Source organism: Salmo salar, chromosome ssa15, assembly GCF_905237065.1.
Source record: "Salmo salar chromosome ssa15, Ssal_v3.1, whole genome shotgun sequence".
Classification (NCBI taxonomy): domain Eukaryota; kingdom Metazoa; phylum Chordata; class Actinopteri; order Salmoniformes; family Salmonidae; genus Salmo; species Salmo salar.
In genome coordinates, this window is record NC_059456.1 from 12734566 (window position 1) to 12752477 (window position 17912).

General features: G+C 46.2%; 1 protein-coding gene across 3 annotated transcripts in view; it reads left to right on the top strand.

Moving 5' to 3' along the window:
• Positions 1–17912, top strand: part of adamts3 (ADAM metallopeptidase with thrombospondin type 1 motif, 3) — a 298496-nt gene that overhangs the window by 149216 nt on the left and 131368 nt on the right. For all 3 annotated transcript variants that reach the window (XM_045695468.1, XM_045695469.1, XM_045695470.1), the window contains one exon: positions 1556–1688. In XM_045695468.1, the coding sequence (XP_045551424.1) occupies positions 1556–1688 (133 nt within the window). The remainder of the gene's footprint in view (positions 1–1555; positions 1689–17912) is intronic.

Below are 17912 nucleotides of genomic sequence, written 5' to 3' on the forward strand. Positions count from 1 at the left end.
TGGAAGAGGAAAGAGTAGCAGGAGAGAGAGAGCGAAGGTTGCGACGGCACAATACCAATACCATCTGAGTAGGGGCAGAGTGAGTAGTGTTGGAGGAGAGTGAGAGGGAAAAGGATACAAGGTAGTTGTCGGAGACTTGGAGGGGAGTTGCAGTGAGATTAGTAGAAGAACAGCATCTAGTAAAGATGAGGTCAAGCGTATTGCCTGCCTTGTGAGTAGGGGGGGACGGTGAGAGGGTGAGGTCAAAAGAGGAGAGGAGTGGAAAGAAGAAGGAAGAGAGAAATTAGTCAAAGGTAGGCGTAGGGAGGTTAAAGTCACCCAGAACTATGAGGGGTGAGCCATCCTCAGGAAAGGAACTTATCAAGACGTCAAGCTCATTGATGAACTCTCCAAGGGAACCTGGAGAGCGATAAATGATAAGGATGTTAAGCTTGAATGGGCTAGTGACTGTGACAGCATGGAATTCAAAGGAGGAGATAGACAGATGGGTCAGGGGAGAAAGAGAGAATGTCCACTTGGGAGAGATGAGGATTCCAGTGCCACCACCCCGCTGACCAGATGCTCTCGGGGTGTGCGAGAACACGTGGTCAGACGAGGAGAGAGCAGTAGGAGTAGCAGTGTTTTCTGTGGTAATCCATGTTTCCGTCAGTGCCAAGAAGTCGAGGGACTGGAGGGTAGCATAGGCTGAGATGAACTCTGCCATGTTGGCCGCAGACCGGCAGTTCCAGAGGCTGCCGGAGACCTGGGACTCCACGTGGGTCATGCGCGCTGGGACCAACAGGTTAGAGTGGTAGCGGCCACGCGGTGTGAAGCGTTTGTATGGCCTGTGCAGAGAGGAGAGAACAGGGATAGACAGACACATAGTTGACAGGCTACAGGAGAGGCTACGCTAATGCAAAGGAGATTGGCATGAAAATTAACTAAACAACTGGGGAAGCGAGAAAGCAGGGCCTCCCTCACTAACCATTCACTGAAACACTCAAATAGAACTTTTCCAACTTCCACTTTAGAAATTATAATTGATGTAAACTACAGTGGTTCAATGTTTCCAGGAATAGGCTCAAACTTAGTTTATTCAGCTAGATAACTTGGTACAGTCATATCAAACTTCTATTCATTATAATGCCTTTATTGCTTTTGTGCTGATTTTCACTATTTATCAAGCACACTTGGTGCTTATGATGATGTTTGGGCTACTGTTTTCATCATTTCACCTCACATTTTGCTTACTGTGCATGCATCTTTGTTACCGTGTTCCAACACATATGGTTTCTGTTTCATAGTTGCAACAAAGGCACTCCACAAGTACAATTTATTGAACAGTTGTTTTTTTTACATAAAAAAATGTGTATTCTAATGTTAACTAACACCTTCATGAACACAACCCAATTATTATTTGGTTGTGTTCATGAATGTTTTTAGAGTGTTGCAGTCAGAATGACTGCTCCTTAGCTTGGGGGGGTCCCTCGAGGCCCAGCGGTTCTAGTGTTAAACAATAAAAACGAATTTAACAACATTTCTGAAAATGAAATGAAACTTTTCTTGTGTCTCGTAGTTCGTACGACTGTCTCCTGGACGACCCGTTCAAACACGACTGGCCCCAGCTGCCGGAGCTGCCAGGGATCAACTACTCCATGGATGAACAGTGTCGCTTCGACTTCGGAGTCGGATACAAAATCTGCACATCAGTAAGTTTGGTCGCGGACATCGTCTAGTCTAGTAGAGAGAGAGAGAGAGAGAGACCCTATAGACCTGTCTGATACTTCAGACTCCCTTCCGCTCAGATATCCCTTTGAAGAGCAGAGAAATAAACCCTCTGTGTTGGAGGGAAATACACATGACCAAAAGTATGTGGACACCTGCTTGTCGAACATCACATTCCAAAATCATGGGCATTAATATGGAGTTGCTGCTATAACAGCCTCCGCTCTTCTGGGAAGGCTTTCCACTAGATGTTGGAACATTGCTGTGTGGACTTGCTTCCATTCAGCCACAAGAGCATTAGTGAGGTTGGGCACTGATGTTGGGTGATTAGGCCTGGCTCGCAGTCGGCATTCCAATTCATCCCAAAGGTGTTCGATGGGGTTGAGGTCAGGGCTCTGTGCAGGCCAGCCAAGTTCTTTCATACCGACCTTGACAAACCATTTCTGTATGGACCTCGCTTTGTGCATGGGGGCATTGTCATGGTGAAACAGGAAAGGGCCTTCCCCAAACTGTTGCCACAAAGTTGGAAGCTGTATGCTGTATTTCCCTTCACTGGAACTAAGGGGCCCGAACCATGACTAAACAGCCCCAGACCATTATTCCTCCACCAAACTTTACAGTTGGCACTATGCATTGGGGCAGGTAGCATTATCCTGGCATCCGTTAAACCCAGATTAATCCGTCGGACTGCCAGATGGTGAAGTGTGATTCATCACTCCAGAGATCGCGTTTCCACTTCTCCAGAGTCTAACGGCGGTGAGCTTCACACCACTCCAGCTGATGCTTGGCATTGTGCATGGTGATCTTAGGCTTGTGTGCCTGCTTGACAATGGAAACCCATTTCATAAAGCTCCCGATGAACAGTTATTGTGCTGACGTTGCTTCCAGAGGTAGTTTGGAAATCGGTAGTGTGTTGCAACTGAGGACAGACGATTTTTACTCACTACGTGCTTCAGCACTCGGCAGTCCTGTTCTGTGAGCTTGTGTGGTGTACCACTTTGCGGCTGAGCCGTTGTTGCACCTAGACTTTTCCACTTCAGCACTTACAGTTGACCGGGGCAGCTCCAGCAGGACAGAAATTTGACAAACTGACTTGTTGGAAAGGTGGCATCCTATGACGGTGCCACGTTAAAAGTCACTGAGCTCTTCTGTAAGGCCATTCTACTGCCAATGTTTGTCTATGGAGATTGCATGGCTGTGTGCTCAGTTTTATACACCTGTCAACAACGAATGTGGCTGAAATGGCCGAATCCACTAATTTGAAGGGGTGTCCACATACTCCTGTATACATAGTCTATATAGTGTACAGTATATAGTGTATATATGATGTATAAAGGGGTATCCACATACTGCTGTATAAATAGTGTATGTGTATATATATAGTGTATATATACATTTTGCATTGTGTGTATATATAATGTGTGTATACTGTATATGCATACAATCAGGGATAAAGTGGCTGAGCAGCAGGATAAATAAATAGTAGCAGCAATGTATGGTGTGTGTGTGTGTGAGGAGAGAGTCAATTGAATAGAGGCAGTGCAGATAGTGCTGATGACTGGTCCGTCCGAAACACGCATGAACAAAGAAATCTATATTCGGAGAGCCTGTTTCTATCCTGCCCTTGGCTTTGATGCAGGGCATGTGATGTCCATAGCCACTTCATTGCAAAACTCCCTGATCTTCTCAAAAAGATACGTTTGTCTAGCTGTGTCCAGTCCAGGTGGTGCTTGTACAGGCAGACCATCTATGGGAGGAAGGGTGTCTAGTTGTGTCCAGTCCAGGTGGTGCCTGTACAGGCAGACCATTTATGGGAGGAAGGGTGTCTAGTTGTGTCCAGTCCAGGTGGTGCCTGTGCAGGCAGACCATCTATGGGAGGAAGGATGTCAGTGTTGTGCAGCCGCTGAAACCTGGTCCGGACTGAACAACACCAGGCTGCAGAGTATCCGAAGCTGTAAAACAGGAAATAACAAAAAAAAAAGACAATACAACCTTGCACAACATCAATTCACCTCCCAAGTTTAGATAAGAAGAATAACCTCATACAATGCAATGAAAATTATATTCAAAATTATACTCCACCTGAAGTGCTGGTACTTTTGAACTGTGGCAATGTCCTGAAATATGGAGTCAGGTGTTGTTGCCAGCCATAGCTTTCCACCAGCACCGTACCATCCTCCAGTCCAACCAGCTGTGGGATGTGGACCCCTGTCACAGTGCTGTCCTTCACATCACCAGCAATCTCAGACATAGTGTTCACTCTGGTCTTTCTGAAGCGCTGCTTGATGAGGCTGAAGCACCCGTTGGGGGCAAACTTGGTGTGGCCTGTGATCAGGAAGTGAAGGGCCAGACTGTGGTGGAGCTTGTGCATGGTCCACTAGGCACAATACCAGAGCACAAACTTGTTCTTGTTTTGGCCACTGCAGATATCACAATTCAGGTCCACACGTGTTTCCCCTATTCCGTAGTTGGTGAAGAAATGGTGCATGTAGTTGATGACTGTGCTGCTGCCTTTGTTGGATGACATGCCTTCATCAATCAAGTAGTTGACTTGTTGTGGTATTCCTTCACAGCGGACACCAAACAAGCCACACTTGCGAGGAGTTAAAAAGTAGATGGGACCTGGCTGCATAGGGTCAGAAGAATAGTGCATCTGCAAATAACAAAATAACATTAGGATAAGTTAATGAAAATAAAATGTCACGTAAAATGTAATATAATTTTTTATGCATCATTACAAATGTGCATAGCAGCAGCACTGCATACAGAAACATCATCTTGGAAACTGTAAGTTAAAATGATAACACACAGCCCACCTACACGTACCTCTGGAAAATACAGAAATAATGTGAGATCAATAAAAGTACTGCCAATCAGGTTTGAGGTCAATTAAATAATCAAAATGTGTTGTTTATGCTTTACATACCAAGTGTTGTCATCGATTCCTTGTAGAGACGCCACACTGCTGCTTTTGTCACATGGGATGGCAGCAGCTTTCCACCAAAGTGTTTGTGTCCTGGATGGCGTCCTGGTAATACTATTGCATTATCCTCTGCGTAGTTGTTGATGCAGCGAGTAGTGAACTTCAAGTCCTTCTGCTTCAGGTATTTATTTTATTTTATTTAACCTATTATTTAACTAGGCACACAGGTTTAACCTCTGCTTATTTGGGCCAGCTTTCTTTTTGATGGGAGGCATTAGACCATTCTCCTTGTTTTGACTGGTTGAGGAGAGTCAGGTGTGTTCTACTTATGCTGAAAGACAAATTCCAGATTCAAATATTTTGGTATTATTATAAAATGGATAGCCACAATCACCGTCAGACACACCTGGCTAACTTGATGGGTCACGTAATCATCTGGCGAAGAGGAGTCTTTTGTTTAGACATTTGTCACGTCCTGGCCAGTATATAAGGTTAATTGTTTTGTAGTTTGGTCAGGGCGTGGCAGGGGGTATTTGTTTTATGTGGTTCGGGGTGGTGTGTTTGTGGAAAGGGTGTTTGATTTAGTATTTCCGGGTTTTGGTTTATGTCTAGGTAGTTCTATGTGGAGTCTAGTGAGTGTATGTCTATGTTTGGTTAATTGGGGTTGGGACTCTCAGTTGAAGGCAGGTGTTGTCTATCTGCCTTTGATTGAGAGTCCCATATATTAGGGTGTGTTTGTGTTTGAGTTTTGTGGGTGATTGTTCTGTGCTTAGCCGTGTGCCTAGTCAGACTGTTATTGTCGTTCGTTTTTTCGTGTTTGTTATTTTTGTATGTTCATTTTGAGAGTAATTAAAAATCAAGATGAGCATACACGTACCTGCTGCGTATTGGTCCACATTTTCCAACGATGATTTCGTTATATCATCAGAGGACGAAGACAACCGTGACAGAATCACCCACCACCAAAGGACCAAGCAGCAGAGGAAGGAGCAGACGGAGTTCGAGTTGGACTGGCGGGAGAAGTGGACTTGGGAGGAAGTTCTGGACGGGGCCGGACCCTGGCATCAGGATGGGGATTATCGCCGCCCGCAGTGGGAAATTGAGGCAGCCAAGGCAGAGAGGCGGTGGTACGAGGCCAGAGTGGACGCGCTGATGGAGAAGCACGAGAGGCACCCCCAAGAAAATTTTTTGGGGGGGCACACGGGTAGTTTGGCTAGGCGTAAGAAGAGCCGGAAGCCAGCTACCCGTGGTTATATGGAGGAGCGTATGGGGTGGAGAGCGCTATGTTTCGCTGAGAAGCGCACTATCTCACCCATACGCACGCACAGTCCGGTGCGAGTTATTCCAGCCCCTCGCAGGTGCCGTGCTAGGGCGGGCATCCAGCCTGGTAGGAGGATGCCTGCGCAGCGCATCTGGTCGCCCGGTACGCCTCCGAGGACCAGGCTACCCAACTCCCGCTCTACGCACGGCTACCATCAGGCCCCTGCACAGCCCAGTCTGCCCTGTACGAGCACCCCGCTCGTACAGGGCTACTAGTTCCATCCAGCCAAGGCGGGTTGTGCAGGAGGTAAGATCTAGACCGACTGTGCGCCTCCATAGCCCTGGGTTTCCAGCTCCTGTCTCTCGTGCGGACCCGGAAGTGCGTCAACCCAGTCCGACTCGTCCTGTTCCCGCTCCCCGCACTAGCCTGGAGGTGCGTGTTCATAAGCTGGTATATCCGGTACCAGCACCACGCACCAGGATTATAGTGCGTCAGCCCGCCAGTCAACAGTCATCATCAGAGCTGCCCGCCAGTCAACAGTCATCATCAGAGCTGCCCGCCAGTCAACAGTCTTCATCAGAGCTGCCCGCCAGTCAACAGTCATCATCAGAGCTGCCCGCCAGTCAACAGTCATCATCAGAGCTGCCCGCCAGTCAACAGTCATCATCAGAGCTGCCCGCCAGTCAACAGTATCGTCAGAGCTGCCCGCCAGTCAACAGTCATCATCAGAGCTGCCCGCCAGTCAACAGTCATCATCAGAGCTGCCCGCCAGTCAACAGATCATCAGAGCTGCCCGCCAGTCAACAGTCATCATCAGAGCTGCCCGCCAGTCAACAGTCGTCAGAGCTGCCCGCCAGTCAACAGTCGTCAGAGCTGCCCGCCAGTCAACAGTCGCCAGAGCTGCCCGCCAGTCAACAGTCGCCAGAGAGGTAGGCCTGCGCTGAACTGCCGGAGTGGCCAGACTGCGCTGAACTGCCGGAGTGGCCAGACTGCGCTGAACTGCCGGAGTGGCCAGACTGCCCTGAACTGCCGGAGTGGCCAGACTGCCCTGAACTGCCGGAGTGGCCAGACTGCCCTGAACTGCCGGAGTGGCCAGACTGCCCTGAACTGCCGGAGTGGCCCGAGTGGCCAGACTGTCCCGAATTGCCAGACTGTCCCGAATTGCCAGACTGCCCAGACTGTCCCGAGCTGCCAGACTGCCCAGACTGTCCCGAGCTGCCAGACTGCCCAGACTGTCCCGAGCTGCCAGACTGCCCAGACTGTCCCGAGCTGCCAGACTGCCCAGACTGTCCCGAGCTGCCAGACTGCCCAGACTGTCCCGAGCTGCCAGACTGCCCAGACAGCCTGGAACGGCCTGAGCCGGAGCCACCTCCAAAAAATAGGTGGGTTGGGGAGGGGGGGTGTAGCACAGTGCCGTCGTTGACGGCAGCCACCCTCCCTTCCCTCCCTTTAGTAAGGGGGAATTTTTCTTTTGTTGGTGTTGCTTGGGGTTATTTTTTGTTAAGGTGCTTCTGGGGTAGCACCTTTAAGGGGGGGGTACTGTCGCGTCCTGGCCAGTATATAAGGTTAATTGTTTTGTAGTTTGGTCAGGGCGTGGCAGGGGGTATTTGTTTTATGTGGTTCGGGGTGGTGTGTTTGTGTAAAGGGTGTTTGATTTAGTATTTCCGGATTTTGGTTTATGTCTAGGTAGTTCTATGTGGAGTCTAGTGAGTGTATGTCTATGTTTGGTTAATTGGGGTTGGGACTCTCAGTTGAAGGCAGGTGTTGTCTATCTGCCTTTGATTGAGAGTCCCATATATTAGGGTGTGTTTGTGTTTGAGTTTTGTGGGTGATTGTTCTGTGCTTAGCCCTGTGCCTAGTCAGACTGTTATTGTCGTTCGTTTTTTCGTGTTTGTTATTTTTGTATGTTCATTTTGAGAGTAATTAAAAAACAAGATGAGCATACACGTACCTGCTGCGTATTGGTCCACATTTTCCAACGATGATTTCGTTATATCATCAGAGGACGAAGACAACCGTGACAACATTCTAGCTAAACAATAAACCATAATCCCAATCCATAGAGTACTAGCAATACAAACTGATTGTCATAGCTAGCTAAAGTTAACCAAATAGGTTCAATGTTAGCTAGTTAGCTAGCTAACATTAGGCTATAACTAGCAATGCGAAATGGCATTCTGAGATAACATTACTACACACAGACCATGAACGTAATGTTAGCTAGCCATTTAACGTCAGCTAGCTCGCTAGCTAACAGTAAGCTTTAACTTGAAATGAAAACAACTTTCTGACAAAATTAGAAACTTATATCTGAAACTGTAGCTAGACTCTTACCCGTATACATGGATGAACGCTTCACAGGCAGACTGCAACCCCTTTCATTAAATAAGACATCCTGTGTCGTTTCCGTTTTGTTTGTACAGCTTGTTTGGCCAGTTGCTGTGTCAAGTCACTCTGGGTCACACTGACCATGTGCAATGCCATAAGAATCATCTTAAGCTTTAGCCCCCACCCAAACTCTGACCATTTTACTCGCCCTAGCAGAGCTAGTGAGGCTGTTTTCATGTTATCCAGAGCGGTGGTGACTGTACCTGTGCTCCTGGCAATTTAATTAATTAATAATAAAGTTTTTTTACTGACGTTTACTGACACCGGCCATATTCAACCGGTGTTGAACGTTCGTCAATTCATCAGTTATTCTCAAACGAGAGTGTGCCAGAAGTGCTCGAAGCACTTGTTGCAGTGACGTTCTATTGAAATTGATACTTGCATAGTTGAGTCTTTTGTTAAGTTTTTCTACGCGATATATTTAAAAAAAAGCTGCCTTAGACAGGACTACGTACACAAACTGACCAGCTCAAATAAACAGAAGCGTGCTATATGGCAGACCAATCCAAACTCATCTCTCGGCATGTCCAGCCCACTCATTATCTCAGCCATTCATGGGTAGTGGGAAGGTTGCTGACTTTTTCTGTGGTTTAACCAACTTGGCTCATAATTTAACTATTTTATTTGTATTTACAGATAGCATACAAGTTTGTTATTGAGGCAAATAAAAGTTCACATGTTTGAGAAGGCATTTCTGGCCCAAAAAAACGTTTTGATAAAAAAAAGTTTACATTCAAACGGCTCTCCTGTGAAGTAGTGAGCCTTGACATACGCCTAGTATGAACAACAGCAAATGACAACAGCAAATGACCTTGTGAAGATGCTGGAGGAAACAGGTACAACAGTATCTATATCCAGAGTAAAACGAGTCATATATTGAAATAACCTGAAAGGCCGCTCAGCAAGGAAGAAGCCACTGCTCCAAACCATCATAAAAAAGCCAGACTACGGTTTGTAACTGCACATGGGTACAAAGATCGTACTTTTTGGAGAAATGTCCTCTGGTCTGATGAAACAAAAATAGAACTGTTTGCCCATAATGGCCATCATTATGTTTGGAGGAAAAAGGGTGAGGCTTACAAGCCGAAGAACACCTTCCCAACCGTGAAGCACGGTTGGGAAGGTGTTGTGGGGGTGCTTTGCTGTTGTGGGGGTGCTTTGCTATTGTGGGGGTGCTTTGCTGCAGGAGGGACTGGTGCACTTCACAAAATAGATGGCATCATGAGGAAGGACAATTATGTGGATATATTGAAGCAACATCTCAAGACATCAGTCAGGAAGTTAAAGCTTGGTCGCAAATGGGTCTTCCAAATGGACAATGACCCCAAGCATACTTCCAAAGTTGTGGCAAAATGGCTTAAGGACAACAAGGTAAAGGTATTGGAGTGGCCATCACAAGGCCCTGACCTCAATCCCATAGAGAATTTGTGGGCAGAACTGAAAAAGCGTGTGCGTTCAAGGACAAACCTGACTCAGTTACACCAGCTCTGTCAGGAGGAATGGGCCAAAATTCACCCAACTTATTGTGGGAAGCTTGTGGAAGGCTACCTGAAATGTTTGACCCAAGTTAAACAATTTAAAGGCAATGCTACCAAATACTAATTGAGTGTATGTAAACTTCTGACCCACTGGAAATGTGATGTATGAAATAAAAGCTGAAATAAATCATTCTCTCTACTATTATTCTGACATTTCACATTTTTTAAATAAAGTGGTGATCCTAACTGACATAAGACAGGGAATTTTTACTAGGATTAAATGTCAGGAATTGTGAAAAACTGAGTTTAAATGTAGTTGGCTAAGGTGTATGTAAACTTCCGACTTCAACTGTATACACACTGTATATACACTTCAACTTCAACTATATATATATATATATATATATATATAGTGTATGATGGGGTGTCCACATACTGACGTATATAAAGTGTATATTGTGTCTGTTTATCAGGGAAATGGTTTCAGTAAGGAGATTAGAGGAGATGGACCATGCAGGGGCATAGAAAAATTGTGAAGCTAAAAGTTTGAGTAATTAAAAAAAAAATATCCAGAATCAATGCTAATAAGATAGATCTGAAGACCTTGTGGCAATTAATATATGCCATTTAGCAGAGACTTGTATCCAAAACGACTTGGTCATGTGTACATACGTTTTATTACTATTGTTGGTGGTGTTGGTGCATTGTCGTCCTGGGTGGTCCCTGCGTGGTCCATGGATGGTCCCTGGAAATAAAAATCCAGACTGACAGAGCTCTCTGCTCCATGCCACTCTCTGAACCCAGACCCTTTATTTCCTGTTTTGTTGATTTAAGGCAACGCTTTAATCAAAATGCAGCTTAAAATGTGTTTTTCATTCCTGAGTCCTGGTGAACAGTGTTTGTTTGTTTCTTAACGAGCTCCATAGTGTCTGGCGACCACACTCCAGAGGAATCAGATCTCAATCGTTATTTACTGAGTTCAACTGTTCATTTATTATTTTCTACAGAATTAGCCAGCTGAGGGCGTCCTGGTGAGCAGCAACATATGAAGACGCGTTTTCTCAGTGCTCCGATACAGGGCGAACAATTTCTATTAATACTTGACCATCACCTCCCCCACGGTGTTAATTTTGTAACATTTAATTTGGAATCGAACCCAATTTACTAATCTGGCTTTTTTTCTGAAAATGTTGGCCTTTTAATCGTAAAATGTCGAGAGAACAATGGCCGCGGGCCACAAAGGAGCAGGCCTCTGATGAAGCCTCGGGTTCACCTGACACAGACTCTGATCCCCCCGACCTAGCCATGGTAATGGTGGCTATCATTAAATCCGAACAGACTGCTGGCTAAGGTGGAGTCACTATCCACTGACCTATCCGCACAAATAGCTATTCTCGCCACGGAGGTAAACATAAAGATCGACTGCGTTAACGAAGTCTTGGCGAGACATGACACCTGTCTGAATAGCCTGGAAGATGGCGCAAATATTTAGTCCGACAAAGTGGTGACACTGGAAGAGCAAGTCACCCGGCTATCATCAGATGTCGTCAAACTTACTTCCAAGGTTGAGGACCTCGAGAACAGACAGCGCCGGGGGAACGGGGCCTCCATTACACCCCCACCCTTGACCGTGCGCACATCAGCATACAGTCCGCACAGAATGGGGAGCCGCCCAGACCCATAGTAGTTCAATTCCACTACCTTCAGGAGAAGGAGGATGTCTTCCGTAAGGCAGCGTGAGCCGCTCCCATCACCCACGACAGTCAGAATATTCGCATTTACCCTGACTACACGGCGGCAGTCATGAAGAAGAGGTCAGCCTTCAACGAGGTGAGGGGGCTCCTACACCGCTGTCGGGACACCAAGTTCGGCATTCTTTACCCAGCTGTACTAAAAATCACTACTCCCTCCAGCGAGCAGAAGACATTCTTAAACCTAACCAAGACCAAAGAATACATTGTCGTGCACCTACATCCACAGGAGGACTGGCAACATAATATTACAGTGAGGGAAAAAGTATTTGATCCCCTGCTGATTTTGTATGTTTGCCCACTGACAAAGAAATGATCAGTCTATAATTTTAATGGTAGGTTTATTTGAACAGTGAGAGACAGAATAACATTTTAAAAAATCCAGAAAATAATTTGCATTTTAATGAGGAAAATAAGTATTTGACTCCTCTGCAAAACATGACTTACTACTTGGTGGCAAAACCCTTGTTGGCAATCACAGAGGTCAGACATTTCTTGTAGTTGGCTACCAGGTTTGCACACATCTCAGGAGGGATTTTGTCCCACTCCTCTTTGCAGATCTTCTCCAAGTCATTAAGGTTTCGAGGCTGACGTTTGGCAACTCGAACCTTCAGCTGCCTCCACAGACACTCCAGGACCTTAATGTGCTTCTTCTTGAGCCACTCCTTTGTTGCCTTGGCCGTGTGTTTTTGGTCAATGTCATGCTGGAATACCAATCCACGACCCATTTTCAATGCCATGGCTGAGGGAAGGAGGTTCTCACCCAAGATTTGACGGTACCTGGCCCCGTCCATCGTCCCTTTGATGCGGTGAAGTTGTCCTGTCCCCTTAGCAGAAAAACACCCCCAAAGCATAATGTTTCCACCTCCATGTTTGACGATGGGGATGTTGTTCTTGGGGTCATAGGCAGCATTCCTCCTCCTCCAAACACGGCGAGTTGAGTTGATGCCAAAGAGCTCCATTCTGGTCTCATCTGACCACAACACTTTCACCAGTTGTCCTCTGAATCATTCAGATGTTCATTGGAAAACTTCAGACGGGCATGTATATGTGCTTTCTTGAGCAGGGGGACCTTGCGGGCGCTGCAGGATTTCAGTCCTTCACGGCGTAGTGTGTTACCAATTGTTTTCTTGGTGACTATGGTCCCAGCTGCCTTGAGATCATTGACAAGATCCTCCCGTGTAGTTCTGGGCTGATCCCTCACCGTTCTCATGATCATTGCAACTCCACGAGGTGAGATCTTGCATGGAGCCCCAGGCCGAGGGAGATTGACAGTTCTTTTGTGTTTCTTCCATTTGCGAATAATCGCACCAACTGTTGTCACCTTCTCACCAAGCTGCTTGGCGATGGTCTTGTAGCTCATTCCAGCCTTGTGTAGGTCTACAATCTTGTCCCTGACATCCTTGGAGAGCTCTTTGGTCTTGGCCATGGTGGAGAGTTTGGAATCTGATTGATTGCTTCTGTGGACAGGTGTCTTTTATACAGGTAACAAGCTGAGATAAGGAGCACTCCCTTTAGGAGTGTGCTCCTAATCTCAGCTCGTTACCTGTATAAAAGACACCACTCCCTTTAGGAGTGTGCTCCTAATCTCAGCTCGTTACCTGTATAAAAGACATCTGGGAGCCAGAAATCTTTCTGATTGAGAGGGGGTCAAATACTTATTTCCCTCATTAAAATGCAAATCAATTTATAACATTTTTGACATGCGTTTTTCTGGATTTTTTTGTTGTTATTCCTGTCTCTCACTTTTCAAATAAACCTACCATTAAAATTATAGACTGATCATTTCTTTGTCAGTGGGCAAGCGTACAAAATCAGCAGGGGATAAAATACTTTTTTCCCTCACTGTAACTAGCCATTTTGGGCTCATACCGTGATCCTGCACTAGCCATGTTAACGCGAACAAGGACCAACTAGTGAATTCATATCTTGATTAGAAACGTTCCTCCACCCTGCTGCCAAAAAAATTACAATTATTCATCCAGTAACTTAACGTTCTGAACAATGATGATATGTATAGGGTGACATGTTCTCACAAGGACAATATAGTTTGAATAGTATTTTATTTACAGTACATGGCACAATTAGCTTTTACCAACTAGCTGCGGTTGTACAGCGACGGTGCTAGCTGGTGTGGTAAAAATTAGCCTAGTCGCTACTTAAGGCTAGGGCTGAGCTCTCTTTCCATGCCTTAATAGGATACCCTACTAACATACTGTGAGCATGTTTAATACATACAAGTTTATACTCCCAAAGGACCATGTGTATTATTCTTTACTATTTGAATGGTTGGTTTGCCCTGGTGCTTGGTGGTGGATGGGAGTGTTTCCCTGTTGTATAGCCGATTGAACGCTGCAGGACGGGTACTAATTACTAAGCGTTTGCCAGTCAATTTTTGGTGTTCTGGCTTGTTAGGATGTTCAATGTTATATTTATACAAATGTTGAATTTTACTGGGTTTGTTTTCCTATTTACTTATTTACCTAAATGTTTTTGGAGGTGTGTGTGTGTGTGTGTGTGTGTGTGTGTGTGTGTGTGTGTGTGTGTGTGTGTGTGTGTGTGTGTGTGTGTGCGTGTATGTATGTATGCCTCTGGAACCCCATTTTTTGAGGCATTCTCACATATGTGTAATACAGCTGTTAGCCCCAACCCAGTCGCTGTCATTTTTGGGGTACTTCCCCTAGACCTGAATGCTACCATGCATCAGGCAAATATCTAACCTCTGGAGAAGGGTAGGTACACTGTGCATGGGTCCCGACAAAAGTTAGACTTAACCTGGTCCCCTTTAATACAATACGTGGAGAGCCTGTCTTTTACTTAGTGTAACTTGTAGGGTTCGGTAAGCAGTCATGTCTGTTCTAGTTGCCATTTGTGCTGATAAGAATTTTTATTGAACTTTTTTTTCCCATTGTTTTTGTTTCTATTACTGTTTGTTTCTGTTTTTCCTTTCCTATTTAACTTACTTTTATAGATGCCTTGTTTGGTGGGTGGTTTGGAGGGAGGGAGTGGAGGGTTGGAGGAAGGGAGGGGAAGGATGGGAGAATGAGGGGTTGGGGTTGTACTGTTTTTGTTGTTATATCTGAAAATCTATAAATAAAGTTAAAAAAAATAAAAAAGAATTAGCCATCTGAAGAATATAGGAGACTAGAGAAGGCTACAGGAGGCAAAAAGAGAGAGACGAGGAAGTGAAATACTGATTATAAACGCCTGCAGTCGCCACTGATGCAGTGATGCAACATAAAGTGACTCTGAAGTTACTCTACAGAGAGGAGAGTTGGGGAGTTAGACTCGAGAGGGGAGTCATTCCTCTAGGGGGGTAGACTGACTCTAAAGAGAGGGGAGTCATTCCTCTAGGGGAGTTACTGACTCTAAAGAGAGGGGTGTCATTCCTCTAGGGGAGTTAGACTGACTCTAAAGAGAGGGGAGTCATTCCTCTAGGGTAGTTAGACTGACTCTAAAGAGAGGGGAGTCATTCCTCTAGGGGGGTTAGACTGACTCTAAAGAGAGGGGAGTCATTCCTCTAGGGGAGTTAGACTGACTCTAAAGAGAGGGGAGTCATTCCTCTAGGGGGATAGACTGACTCTAAAGAGAGGGGAGTCATTCCTCTAGGGGGGTAGACTGACTCTAAAGAGAGGGGAGGCATTCCTCTAGGGGAGTTAGACTGACTCTAAAGAGAGGGGTGTCATTCCTCTAGGGGAGTTAGACTGACTCTAAAGAGAGGGGAGTCATTCCTCTAGGGGAGTTAGACTGACTCTAAAGAGAGGGGAGTCATTCCTCTAGGGGAGTTAAACTGACTCTAAAGAGAGGGGAGTCATTCCTCTAGGGGGGTTAGACTGACTCTAAAGAGAGGGGAGTCATTCCTCTAGGGGAGTTAGACTGACTCTAAAGAGAGGGGAGTCATTCCTCTAGGGGAGTTAGACTGACTCTAAAGAGAGGGGAGTCATTCCTCTAGGGGAGTTAGACTGACTCTAAAGAGAGGGGAGTCATTCCTATAGGGGGGTTAGACTGACTCTAAAGAGAGGGGAGTCATTCCTCTCGGGGAGGAAAATATATAAATATAGGACAAAACACACATCATGGCAAGAGAGACAAGACAACACTACATAAAGAGAGACCTAAGACAACAACATAGCAAGTCAGCAACAGATGACAACACAGCATGGTAGCAACACAACATGACAACGACATGGTAGCAAAACAACATGGTAGCAGCACAAAACATGGTACAAACATTATTGGGCACAGACAACAGCACAAAGGACAAGAAGGTCGAGACAACAATACATCACGCAAAGCAGCCACAACTGTCAGTAAGAGTGTCCATGATTGAGTCTTTGAATGAGGAGATTGAGATAAAACTGTCCAGTTTGAGTGTTCGTTGCAGCTCGTTCCAGTCGCTAGCTGCAGCGGACTGAAAAGTGGAGCGACCCAGGGATGTGTGTGCTTTGGGGACCTTTAACAGAATGTGACTGGCAGAAAGGGTGTTGTATGTGGAGGATGAGGGCTGCAGTAGATATTACATTACATTACATTTAAGTCATGTAGCAGACGCTCTTATCCAGAGCGACTTACAAATTGGTGCATTCACCTTATGATATCCGGTGGAACAACCACTTTACAATAGTGCATCTAAATCTTTTAAGGGGGGGGTTAGAAGGATTACTTTATCCTATCCTAGGTATTCCTTAAAGAGGTGGGGTTTCAGGTGTCTCCGGAAGGTGGTGATTGACTCCGCTGTCCTGGCGTCGTGAGGGAGCTTGTTCCACCATTGGGGTGTCAGAGCAGCGAACAGTTTTGACTGGGCTGAGCGGGAACTGTGCTTTCTCAGAGGTAGGGGGGCCAGCAGGCCAGAGGTGGATGAACGCAGTGCCCTTGTTTGGGTGTAGGGCCTGATCAGAGCCTGAAGGTATGGAGGTGCCGTTCCCTTCACAGCTCCGTAGGCAATCACCATGGTCTTGTAGCGGATGCGAGCTTCAACTGGAAGCCAGTGGAGAGAGCGGAGGAGCGGGGTGACGTGAGAGAACTTGGGAAGGTTGAACACCAGACGGGCTGCGGCGTTCTGGATGAGTTGTAGGGGTTTAATGGCACAGGCAGGGAGCCCAGCCAACAGCGAGTTGCAGTAATCCAGACGGGAGATGACAAGTGCCTGGATTAGGACCTGCGCCGCTTCCTGTGTGAGGCAGGGTCGTACTCTGCGAATGTTGTAGAGCATGAACCTACAGGATCGGGTCACCGCCTTGATGTTAGTGGAGAACGACAGGGTGTTGTCCAGGATCACGCCAAGGTTCTTAGCACTCTGGGAGGAGGACACATCTATCGATCTATCTATACATCTATCGATATCTCAGATAGGGGGCATGAGGCCTAAGAGGGTTTTATAAATAAGCATCAACCAGTGGGTCTTGCGACAGGTATACAGAGATGACTAGTTTACAGTGGAGTATAGAGTGCAGTGATGTGTCCTTTAAGGAGCATTAGTGGCAAATCTGATGGCCGAATGGTAAAGGACATCTAGCCGCTCAAGAGCACCCTTACCTGCCAATCTATAAATTATGTCTCCGTAATCTAGCATGGTGTCACGGCTGTCTAGGACCAGTGGAGATGTGGAATCAGGAGCAGGAGACAGAGGGCCGGATCAACAGTGTTTTAATAATAATTGCAAACGCAATAGCCGTAGGGCACAGGGCGCGTGGCGAAGTCCGCCAGGGGAAAAACACGTTCCCAAAAAAAACGCACTGGAAAAAAGCGCACGGTGCGCAGCCCGGCAATACAATAGACAATAACAGCGAAAAAACAGCTTACACTCGCAACTGTCCTGAGTGGACAATAAACAATCCCGCACGAGAACCCCAACTGAAAATACACACTAAATAACCCCCCACTAATGACAGACACAAAACAGGTGCGGGATAGACAGACAAAACCAAAAGACACAGAAACAACGATCGGTGACAGCTAACAGGCCGGCGACGACGACCGCCGAGCGCCGCCCCACCTTCGTTAGATACTGTGACACATGGGTAGGATGGTCATCTGAATCAGGGTTAGTTTGACAGCTGGGGTGAAGGAGGAGCGATTACAATAGAGGAAACCAAGTCTAGATTTAACTTTAGCCTGCAGCTTTGATATGTGCTGAGAGAAGGACAGTGTACCGTCTAGCCATACTCCAAAGTACTTGTATGAGGTGACTTCCTCAAGCTCTAAAGCCTCAGAGGTAGTAATCACACCTGTGGGGAGAGGGGCATTCTTCTTACCAAACCACATGACCTTTGTTTGAGGTGTTCAGAACAAGTTTAAGGGTAGAGAAAGCTTGTTGGACACTAAGAAAGCTTTGTTGTAGAGCATTTAACACAAAATCCAGGAAGGGGCCAGCTGAGTATGACTGTATCATCTACATATAAATGGAT